Source organism: Vicia villosa, unplaced genomic scaffold (genome assembly GCF_029867415.1).
Source record: "Vicia villosa cultivar HV-30 ecotype Madison, WI unplaced genomic scaffold, Vvil1.0 ctg.003066F_1_1, whole genome shotgun sequence".
Taxonomy (NCBI): Eukaryota; Viridiplantae; Streptophyta; class Magnoliopsida; order Fabales; family Fabaceae; genus Vicia; species Vicia villosa.
The window spans coordinates 169374-181310 of record NW_026706104.1 but is presented as its reverse complement, the minus strand read 5'-3'; the positions used below and the strand labels follow the sequence as shown (position 1 = coordinate 181310).

The following is an 11937-nucleotide window of genomic DNA, read 5'->3' as shown; positions in this document are numbered from 1 at the left end:
AAATCCACTTTTACGTCATTATAGATAATGTCCCTCCACCAAATGGAATCTTTCATGTTAAGAACTTCCTCATTAGAAGCTTGCACCTTGAGTTTTGGATCTTTGTATCTCAACTCCAAAACCCTACTCAAAATAGCCTTTTCTTCCTTTAGGATTCTCCATTTCCACTTGAGAAGGAGCACCTTATTAATCTCGCCCACATCTCTAACCCCTAAACCACCATTCTCTTTTGGTTTGGGGACAACTTCTCTACCCATCACAAAAAGTTTGGTAGTGTACCTTCAACCAATCACAAGATACCATTTAATTTTAACATACTTATTTATTTATTAAATAATATAATTGTTTGTTGTTTCCAAGATATTTTACACTGAATGTAGCTTTACCCAACTTTTTGAGTAAAACCTGTGCCTCGCGAGATGAGAGAGAAGCTCCAACCTCTCTCTTCTTTTTGAAAAAAGTTCTTATCTTTTTTTAGGGTTTGGTAGTTGACCATGCACATGTCAAACTTCCAAGAAGGAGGCTGGAGAAAGGTCCAAAGGAGGAAGGCAATTTTTAGAGGAAATGTAGCTTGGGATGTGGAGGTAGAAGAAGGAATGAGGGGATCAGACGCAGAGGTTTCATCCTTTTTCATTATTGAATTTGGAGAAGGATGGAGAGCAAGAGATTTACTTTTTAAGCTGAAGGACTTTGGAGACATTGTTGAGGTCGTCATTCCGGCTAAGAGGGATAAGAGAGGGCGAAGATATTTCTTTGCTCGTTTTGCCAACGTTGCTGATGAACAGAACTTGGCTACTAAACTAGACAATGTCTTCCTTGATGGAAGGAAAGTGCACGCTAATCTCCCGAGGTTCAAAAGGCAAGATAACGCTACTAAGAAGGCCTTAAAGTTCGGCTCTAATCATGGAGGATCTGCAACTGTTAAGGCAGATACAATGCGTCAAGGTTCTTGTAACGGAGGCTGGGTTGACAAAAGATCGTTTTCGGAGGTTTAAGCAAACAGGAAGCTTAATGAAGTGGTAAAGGGAGAGGTGCCTCAAGTTAGAACGCTGAAGATGTTATCGGAAGAGGAGGATCAGATCAGATATGGCAGAGCGTTTACGAGGGTGCTAAGGGATCCAAGTGATACTTCTGAGATAAAGCGTGTTTTTCTGGAGGAAGGTATCTTCTCTATCAGGGTCACATTACTAGGACCATCTCTTTGTTTGCTTGAAGACCTTGTCTTTGGTGAGGTGGAAATGTTCATAGTGGAGAGAAGATGCTGGAGGGAACATTGGTTTAGCCAGATCAAACCATGGGAACCTAAGCATGTGGATATGGATAGGCTGGTGTGGGTGAACGTTTCGGGCATACCGTGTCATGCTTGGGGTTTCAAAATCTTCAAGCTATTGGCAGATACTTTAGGGTCTTTTGTGAAGTGTGATGCTTCGACCATTAACAGGGTCAAGATGAATGCAGCCATAATTCTTTTAAAAACGAACAAACAAATGATCATCAACGAGGAGTTCCTGGTTTTGGTAGATGGAATATCTTTCAAAATCTTCATGAGGGAAGAGGGTTTTTCTCAGCTAGAATCAGAAGGGGCGGTCAAGGGAATGGAAGAGGATGGTTCTGACTACATTTCCTCTCCGGCGAAGGGATTTCAGTCAAGCGAAGAAAATGAAGAGGTTTGTGCAGTTCCCGATATTCAGCTGTCTGAAAAGGCTTTGAAAGAGACATTTGAAGGGGAAGGGGAGTCTAGAGATGTAGAGGAGAACGTGTCAAGTATGGCAATAATTAGGAATAAGGAGAACAATGTCACTTTTTTAGATAAAATTACAGCTACGGATTTCATTGAAAATAAGCGTTTGCAAGAGAATGTGTTTGGTGTGTCTCATGCATTTAATGCATGTAATGATACCAAAGGGAGCCTCGGGGATAGTGAAGGTGAGGAAAGCGTTTCTTTTGTGAAAGATACAGTCAATTGTTTTGAAGTGGGGACCACGTCAGGAGAGAAAAATGCTGAAAATGCTATTGGGCCGGAGGAGAATTTAGACACTTCTCAAGGCCCATTGTCTTTCGATCTTGCTTGCAAAAATGCTATTTCGACCAAATTTAAGAAGGGGAGCATAAAGAAAAAACAAAGAAAGAAAAGATCTCTGCAGGATTTGGGCAAACTAGTGGACCCAAAACCTTCTTATTCTGCGAGCATTGCACCCAGGAGTATCAAAAGGATGGAGATACCATTGTCGCCCGCGATCATTTCTGAAGCTGATGAAGATGAAATTTCAAATGGTACGTTTATTCCCTGCTTATCTCACACTGATTCTGAAGTGATCCATTGTAATAGTAGATTGATGAATCCGTCGTATTCAGAGGTGGGTAGGAAAATGTGGAACTCTATTGTAAACTTAGGCGTGTCTGGATCAAAGGATGATTGTGTGGGTATCAAAAAGATGGAATATCTAGAAAGGAAAGGTAAAGAGGAAGAGTTGGTGCAGAAGGCGAATAACAGTAAGGAACCATGAATCTTCTATCTTATAATATTAGAGGGGGTGGTTTTGCATCAAAAAGAAGGAGGATTAGCTTTTTATTAAACTCTAGGAAGGTGGATATTTTGTTCCTGCAGGAAACAAAATTGTCTCGATTTAACGATAATTTGGCTAGGTCCTTTTGGGGAGGTAACGACCTGGAATGGACGGATGGCAATTCGATTGGTGCGGCAGGGGGAACTGTTATCTTATGGAAGAAAGGTTTGTTGGATGTTATTTACAGTTTCGCTGGAAATGGGTATGTAGGAATAAATGCCGATTGGAAAGGTCTGAATATCAATCTAGTAAACATATATGCTCCTTGTAGTGCAGCGGATAGGAGAAGGTTGTGGCGGTCGTTGCTGGAAGTCAGGGGAAGAAACTCTAATTCTGAATGGTGCATTGGTGGTGACTTTAATGAGGTCACGAGTAGTGTTGAAAGATTAGGGGGTGGAGATAACTTATGTAGAAGAGGCATGGACGAGTTCCTGGAATTCATTGGTCTTATGGGGGTTGAAGATATTCCGTGTGTGGGAGGGAAATTTACTTGGTTCAAAGACAAAGGGAAAGCAATGAGTAGGCTTGATAGGTTTTTGGTTTCGAAAAATTTGATTGATGTGTGGGGCGTGGTGGATCATCGGATAGGCAAGAGGGATATCTCAGATCATGCGCCTATTATTTTTTTCTATGGTTTTATTGATTGGGGACCAAAGCCTTTCAAATTTAACAATGCGTGGTTCAAGCATGAATATTTTAAAGACTTTATTCACGAGGAGTGGTCGAAGATATCGATTAAAGGTCGAGGGGATTTCGTGTTGTTTGAGAAATTAAAAAGATTGAAAGCGAGTCTAAAAGAGTGGAACCAGGAGATTTTCAGATGGATTGATCTAAAAGTGGACAAAGATGTGGATTTTATAAATGAGGCGGATGTTCTTTTTGTGGATAATTATGGGGGCAACATAGATGAGGTGGTAGAGACGAGAAGGAAAGCAACTAGTGATATGTGGAAAACATTAAGTTTGAAAGAGAGTATGTTAAGGCTCAAGTCTAGACAGTTGTGGTTGAAGGATGGAGACAAAATACTCGGTTCTACCATAATTCCATCAAGAAGAGGAACCGTAAGAATGCTATATTGTTCTTGGAAGGAAGAGATGGAAGGGTGGAAGGAGTTGATGAGGTGAAGGCGGAGGTAAAAAATCATTTTGAGAATTTCTTTAAAGAAAAAGATTTCAACAGGGTGGTGCCGGAGGGTTTGTCTCTTAATCGTTTAGGTGAGGAGGATAGGATATGGTTGGAGAGGGAGCCATCGAAGGAAGAGATAAATGAGGCGGTTTGGGATTGTGATGGCAACAAGAGCCCGGGTCCGGATGGTTTCACCCTTGAGTTTTTCCAACTTTGTTGGGAAACGATAAAGAGTGATGTGTTAAGATTCGTGGAGGATTTCTTCAAAAAAGCAAGACTCACTAAAGGATGCACCTCTTCATTTTTGTGGATTTAATCCCAAAATTTAGAAATCCTCAATCTTTATTGGAGTATAGACCGATTTGTCTAGTAGGAAGTTTGTACAAGATTTTGGCAAAAATCTTAGCTAGAAGGTTGAGAGAGGTTGTAGGTAAGTTGGTATCTTATAATCAAACGACCTTTATTCCGGGAAGAAACATAGCGGATGGGGTTCTAGTGGTAAACGAGGTGTTGGACCTAGCTAAAAGGTATAAAAGGAGTTGGGTGGTGTTGAAAGTAGACTTTGAGAAAGCCTATGACCGTGTTAATTGGAAGTTCTTGACCTATGTTTTAACCAAGATGGGTTTTGGCGCCATTTGGATAAAATGGATGGAAAGTATGATTTTTTTCTAGCAAAATGTCCGTTCTCATCAATGGTAGCACCACTAAGGATTTCTTCGTGGAGAAGGGGCTTCGGCAAGGGGATCCTCTTTCTCCTTTTTTATTCGTTTTGGTCACAGAGGTTCTAACGGCGTTGATGAAAAAGGCTATCTCTATTGGAGACTTCCGTGCTTTCAAGATTAATGATAATGTGGAAGTTAGCTTGCTCTAATTCGCGGATGACACAATAATAATAGAGGATTTGAGATTATGTCGGGTTTGAGGATTAATTTCCAAAAGAGCAACATTTTCGGTGTTATTGTTGGTGAAGGGTATCTCGAGACGGCTTCTATCTTCCTATCTTGTAAGATTGATAGATTACCGTTTAAATTTCTTGGAGTGAGAGTGGGAGATAGCCCGAGGAAATATTCAATGTGGCGGGAGTTGATTTTGGTTATGAAGAATAGATTGGCGGTGTGGAAAGGTGTGCATCTAAATATAGCCGGTCACGTGTGTTTGATAAATGTCGTGTTAAGTGCTTTACCTATTTACTCTCTCTCGTTTTACAATGCCCCTTCCAAGGTCCTTAGTGAGATTACCGCCATTCAAAGAAAATTTCTTTAGAGTGGTAGTGACGTCAAAAGATCCATCAATTGGGTGAGTTGGGAGATTGTGTGCAAATCGGTAGATGAAGAAGGATTAGGGATCAAGAATGTGGAGGTGATGAATGTAGCGCTTTTAAGTAAATGGAAATGGAGGATCCTAACGGAAGATAAGGTTGTTTGGCGGGGTATTATTGAGTCGAGATACGGTAACATGAAGAGGAAGGTGCTTGTTGGAGATATATCCGTTATTGAGAAAAGGGATTCAATTTGGTGGCGAGACTTACTTTTATCTGATAATTATGAACTTTTGTTGTATCAAAATCTTTCATCATTAATACTCCTCGATGTTTCTTCAAACAACTTGACTGGAAGCCTTCCTGAAAGTTTAGGGAAACTGTCTAATTTGGAGGAGTTGTTTCTTGATAGAAATCCTTTATTGTCTGGAGTTGTGTCTGCTAGAAATTTTGCCAATCTCTCAATGTTACAAGGGTTAGCATTGGATTCACCAGCTTTTGTCTTTGATTTTGATTTCCAATGGATTCCTCCTTTTAAACTTACAGATCTCACCTTGGGGTATGCAGATCTTAAACATTTTCCATGGTTGTATACACACAAATCTCTAATTTCTTTAGACATTGAAAAATCCAGTTTTAAAAATGATTCTCAAGATATATTTTGGAGTTTGGCAAATAACTGTGCATCTCTTTATCTAACTGACAATAACATGCCTTGGGACATGTCCAATGTATTTTTGAACTCTAAAATTGTAATGCTGAATAGAAATGGTTTGAGTGGTGGTCTTCCTAGATTAACTTCAAATATGAATGTTTTTCAAATAAGGGATAACAATTTGTCTGGATCTCTTTCCTCTCTCTTATGCCAAAATATGATAGAGAAAAGAAATTTGAAGAAATAAATTTTCTGGAAGAAATTTATTAAAAAATTTACCAAAACTTGTGATTGTTAATCTTGGAAGAAATAAATTTTCTGGAAATATATCAAATTGGATTGGAAAGGATGTAAAAGATCTTCAACTAATCAAATGAATTTAGTGGTGATATTCCTCTACAAATATGCCAACTACATTCCCTCTTGGTCTTGGAACTCGCAAGTAATAGATTCACAGGAACAATACCTCACTGCCTACATAATATCACTGCCATGATTTCTAATAATACTTCAGAAAGTGATGAAATTCAAATTAATATTGAAACTCAATATGGATTTACAATATATACCATTCCTGTTCTATTGCTAGCAAAAGGGAATTACTTAGACTATCCTTACTATATGCATCTTATTGATTTTTCTAACAACCATTTGTCGGGTATAATACCTTCAGAAACATTCAGTCTCACTAGATTACAATCCTTAAACTTGTCACAAAACCAATTAATTGGAACCATACCAGAAGAAATAGGAAACACGAAAGCATTAGAGTCACTTGATTTCTCAAATAACACACTATCAGGAGAAATTCCTCAAACCATGTCTTCTCTGTCATTTCTTGAAGTGTTGAATCTCTCCTTCAACAACTTTCAAGGTCAAATCCCGTTAGGAGCTCAACTTCAAGGCTTTTCAAATCTCAGTTATATTGGAAATCCTCAACTTTGTGGAACTCCACTTATTGAGAAATGCAACAACAATGAAGCCCCGGGTGGTGGTGACACAAAATTGATGGAAAATGATGAGAAAGAATCTGAGGTAATGCAATGGTTCTATATGGGTATGGGAGTTGGATTTGCAACAAGTTTTTGGATAGTATTTAGTACGCTTTTATTGAAGCGGACATGGAGGCATGCTTACTTCAATTTTCTCTATGATGTCAAAGATTGGTTCTTATCAAGATGGTTCTGAAATCGACTCTTTTGCGTGAAAATTTATCACCGAGGTAAGGAAAATAAATTATTAATATAAAGTTTTTTTTTTCCAAATTGTATACTTATCAAATTCACTATTTTTATTCCCTATCAATTACACATTTAAAAATCATTTATGTAAGCAATTATATTTTTAGAAAGTTTACTTATGTAAGCAATTATATTTTTAGAAGGTGAACACTCTGGTACTCATGAATTTAGAATATTCAAGACTTAAATTGAAAAGTAAGGTTTTCACTTCAGTTGAATTGGATGATCGAGTTGAAAAGCAGAGTTACTATTTCGGCTAAATTGCTAGCTTGGATAGAAAAGTAGGATTATCACTTAAGCTAAACTATAGCCTTGAGCTAAATAGGGAGATTACTTCAGTATTATACAATAACCAATGTAAATTATAATTTTTCATCCTAGCCAGTCATTCGATGTGATATATGACTGAATTATCATTACATGTTACCTTATATCATAATGGCATTCGATGTGAAAAAGCATATTTCATTCGAAGTGAAATGTCTTTTCTATTATTGGGTATCAAATTGGTGCACCTTTTATCAATTCATTTTAAAACACATTAATTATTAAAGATAAGTTGGTGTAAACTTTAACTTTTTCTTGTTCAAGAGGTATGCTAATTATCTACGAAAAAACACGGAGAAATGGTGGTAGCAACATGTTTCTTAGTGCTTGTGGCAATGAAATAACATGTAAATAGTTCTTTTGCAATTGATTTTATCCTTATTGCTTATGTTTAATAGTAGTGTCGTTTTCAATGATTTTTAATGTTTTTTTTTATAGAAATAGCAATACATATATAATTTTTTAATATTTTGCTTTTGTATTTTGGCATACTATTATGGCATATATATATATATATATATATATATATATATATATATATATATATATATATATATATATATATATATATATATATATATATAGTTTAGTTTAAAAACGATTTGAGCAAAAATTGATTTTTATTGGATTGTACAAGCTTACAATATATGTCTACTTAGCTTTTGACAATACAAGAATACGACTTCCACTTATCAATTCTGAAAAGGGATTATCAAAAATTAAAAGCCACCATATGTCAGAATTAAAGGTAAATGTGTCAGGGCCTTTTTTATTGTTAATATAGATGGAAAAATGCACGTGTTTGATAGTTTTGTAGATGCCGCTACATTGAATATTTTGATGTTTATGAAAAAATTAATAATGACTTGGTTTGTTTTTCTGTAATTATTTCTAAATTCTTCTCCTTTTGAAATATTTATTATTTATAGAGAATTTAGATAATATTGAACTTTTTATTAGTCAATGACATTCGACCTATTGTTGATCTAATAATAAGTCAGTTATATTCTATATATTTTTGCTTTATTATTGAAGTGATATTTATTGTGATTTATACAAATTTTTTGAAAACATCCTCTCAATTCTCTAACAAAAAAAATATTAAAGTTTTATAAATATAAATTAAACTCTATTTTAAACTTTATGATGCGTTATATTGAAATTGAGAATGCCTTATTTTTTAAACCTACTTTTTTCTAATTTGGTTTTAAGATAAAAAATAATATGGTTTTACAAAAACACATGCACGAAATTTAAGAATATTATCCATTATTTATAAGCATTAGATATTATGTCTCCTCATTTTTTTGTTTTTTGTTTTTATTTAATTAATTATTTTTATTTAAGAAAGTATTAGCATTAAATATTTCAAAATGAATTTTTTTTAATAATATTTTTACATAAATAAAACAGAATCATGAAAAATACTAATATAATATAAACTAGAAAAAAAGACATAGTTTCATTTTTTAATATTATTTATTTACTGTGTTGTAGTATAACTTTTGTTTTCGCTAAAAGTACTATAATACTATTCTTTAACTATTGAAAACAATAAAACTTGTTTGATAGTTTAATTTTACAAAAATATTCTTCATTTAAGAGTTTAAAAAAATAAAAAAATAAAATAAATTTTAGGGGTCCATTTGAATTAGTTTTAGTTTTTAATTTTTTAAAACTATTTTATAAATTAATTTTTTAAAAATGAATTTTGAATAAAAAATAAAAATATATATACTTGGTAATTTAATTTTTGAAAATTGTTTTGAAGGTGACCAATTTTATAAATTTGTCATTAATGAAAAGTGTAACTTTTTTTTTATTTTTCTTAATTTCTACAACTAAAAACTAAAACAAAATCATGGAAAGGTGTTTTAGTTTTTAATTATAGAAATTTCGGAAGAAGAAAAACAAGAAAATGGTGTACTTTTTTTTATTAATGGTAGATTTGTGATATTATGCAATTATAAAATAGTTTTTAAAAATATGATTACCAAAATTATTTTATTTAATTTTTTTCTTTAAAAAATATATTTTTTTAAAACTTAAAACTAAAACTCACAAATAAATCATTCATCTCTACTTCCCTTTTCTAACGTACAGATATTTATATTTATAATAATAACAATGATAATGTAAAAGAAGCGAGATAATTGAGTTAGAAGAAGATACTTGATGACAGATTTTGTAAAGGAGTTAACAAAGAATATCCAGTATTCAACATTAATGAGAAAATATTTAATTATCACAAATTGAACATATATTTTCTATTCATATGAAGCAGATTATAATTTGTATATTTTGTTATACAATATCATTATTAATGCATGTGATTCCATTTTATGTGAGTGCCACATAAAAATGGTATGCATGCTATTTATGTTCAACATGAGTTCTTCTTTCTATTTGAAATGACCATTTTTTATGTTGTAATACCACTAAGGGTTAGAATGTGTAATATCGGTTAGACATGATTAATTGATGTAAGTAAATAGAGTATTATATAATATATCATCAGTTATATATGAAAATCGTTAAAGTGACTTTAATCAGGAAACTACTTAACCACAAACAAAACAAAATATGAAGGATTTATCATCACAAAAACATGAAGGATTTATCATCACAAAAATATGAACATCATAAATTTAAATATTAAATAAATTGTTTTATTATATTTAAAAAAAAGTAGAGTTGTGTAAGCAATGATGATCGTAAAAAAAATACGTTTACTTTAAATCTATTTTATCTATTAAAACAGAGTCCTAAATTATATTTTATATTTCATTTGTGACTCATCATCTCATAGTCTTATGTGTCATTTCCACTAATTCATTTTCATTTTTTAAAATGACAAATACAATAATTTTACTTTATTGGAGGTCACGAGTTTGAACCTCCGCAATGACGGAAAAAAATACTATTTTGAACAAAATAATCTTATGAGCTAATCATTACTCAAACTATCTATATTTCATTAATAGTTACTTCAACTAAGAATATTCTCTAAAATTTCAAAAAGTAAAAGAAATGTGGAAATCCAAACACAATAAAATACTATGTTTTCCTAAAAATATAACAATAAAAATAAAACTTGAAACAATAAAATATTATGATTTTCTAAAAATATATCAATAAAATATTATATTTTACTATTATATTTTTTATAAAATATCAAATAATAAACTAAAGACAAACAAAAAAATTATTGATTTCTCGCATGAGAATATCAAGTTTTCCCAAATGAATTGTAGTTTAGTGTTTTTTTATAATAGTATCCATAGAGAGAGTAAAGTAAAATCGACAATAATAATAGTTACCAAAAAAACACACATTTTTCAACTAATATCATGACAAAGTCAAATAAGCTTTTTACAACCTCATTAATAAAAATTAAAAATCATAATTAAAAAACAATTAAGCTAATATAGAAACTAGCATTTTCAATCTTTTATTCATGAGTAATTAAAGTTTGACAAAATAGACATAAATTTATAAAATTATTAAAAGTTTTATTTGATAATAGTCACAAATAAAATTTTAATTTTATTTTACACTAAAAATAAATACGTACATTTAACAGCTTAAAATCAAAGATAAGTACCAAAAAGACAAGAATATCAAATCAAAACAAAACAAAAACCACTTTATAGTTTTTTAAGTTTGCAAAACTAAATGAGATGTCACTCTCATTTTACAAGTACGTATTTTTCTTTCAAATAAAATATATTTTTATATATGTGATTAATTCATATCATTGTATCAATTATAATTTACTATACATTATTGTAATATAAATTTAGTATTCAATTTTTGTCAAAATAATTTTTTAACATATTTAAAATTCAATAATAAAAACAAATAAACTAATTTACAATCGTGTATCGCGCGAGTTTTTGTCTAGTTTTAATCTAATCTTGTAATATATGGATCGACCATTGTAGGGCTCACCTAGCACTCGCGGACCCCTAAACCAAAATTTGATATAAGGCATTTATATTGTTATTATTATTCTTTATAGGTAAGTATCACGGTGTTTGTTGTAAAAATTGGTAAATAAACGTTAGTTTTTCAAAAATAAGAATCTTCTGTTACTCACGTGATCAATTACATTGATCCTAGGATATGTGCTTTAAATTTCAAATTTTATTCTTGATGAAAAAGAATACTTCAACTACATTCATATTCTTATGGAAAAGTTTGTTTGATCTACGTGACTCTTTAAAATAATGTTATAAACTTGTAAAGAAAACAAAGTAAAAGCAAATGAATATAAACTGCGAGAGTGTAAATTATGGAAATAACAAGTTGCAAAAATTTGTAAAAAGAATATAAAATGGTGTTTACACGTACATTCTCAAATGACCCGTTTTTCAACATGCAAGTACTTTGAGTTTTTCGGTGAGATTTTGTACACAAATGAACACACGTATCCTAAATGCTAAGACTCCTATATATACTACTTCACAATAACTGTTTCAACGATCTTTCGATCAGGGCGTGCCCTATTTCACTCTGCATGTCTTCCTTTCGCCCTGGAGCTCCACGCGTCCTCTGATAAAACAGATAAGGTAAAAGGTAGTTATATCTTCGTTCAAACTCAACTTCCTTGTCAAACGCTTCTCTTCGTCGAACCAACTATAAAACTTAGAAAATATTTCTAAAACCAAGTCCAACACTTACTCCTATAAGAGGCAACTTCGACAGGTTTTCAACAAACATACTATTTTGTCGAAAACTCATAATATCCATAACATATATTTT

At 32.3% G+C, this 11937-nt stretch overlaps 1 protein-coding gene and 1 pseudogene across 1 annotated transcript; both read left to right on the top strand.

Annotated features, from left to right (window-relative positions):
* The first annotated feature begins 4368 nt into the window (after nucleotides 1–4368).
* On the top strand, nucleotides 4369–4955 carry LOC131640339 (uncharacterized). Its single transcript, XM_058910746.1, has 2 exons — nucleotides 4369–4548; nucleotides 4632–4955. The coding sequence occupies exons 1-2, from the start codon at nucleotides 4369–4371 to the stop codon at nucleotides 4953–4955; spliced, it is 504 nt and encodes a 167-aa protein (XP_058766729.1).
* Nucleotides 4956–5147: 192 nt separating this feature from the next.
* On the top strand, nucleotides 5148–6821 carry LOC131640338 (receptor-like protein EIX2; annotated as a pseudogene).
* The last annotated feature ends 5116 nt before the right edge of the window (nucleotides 6822–11937 follow it).

What these genes read in the sequence shown, in the direction of transcription:
- LOC131640339 (XM_058910746.1), top strand. Translation starts at nt 4,369, where the DNA reads ATGTCCGTTCTCATCAATGGTAGCACCACTAAGGATTTCTTCGTGGAG. An exon ending in AGATTAATGATAATGTGGAA is followed by an intron (nt 4,549 to 4,631) that starts GTTAGCTTGCTC and finishes AATTTCCAAAAG; the next exon opens with AGCAACATTTTCGGTGTTAT.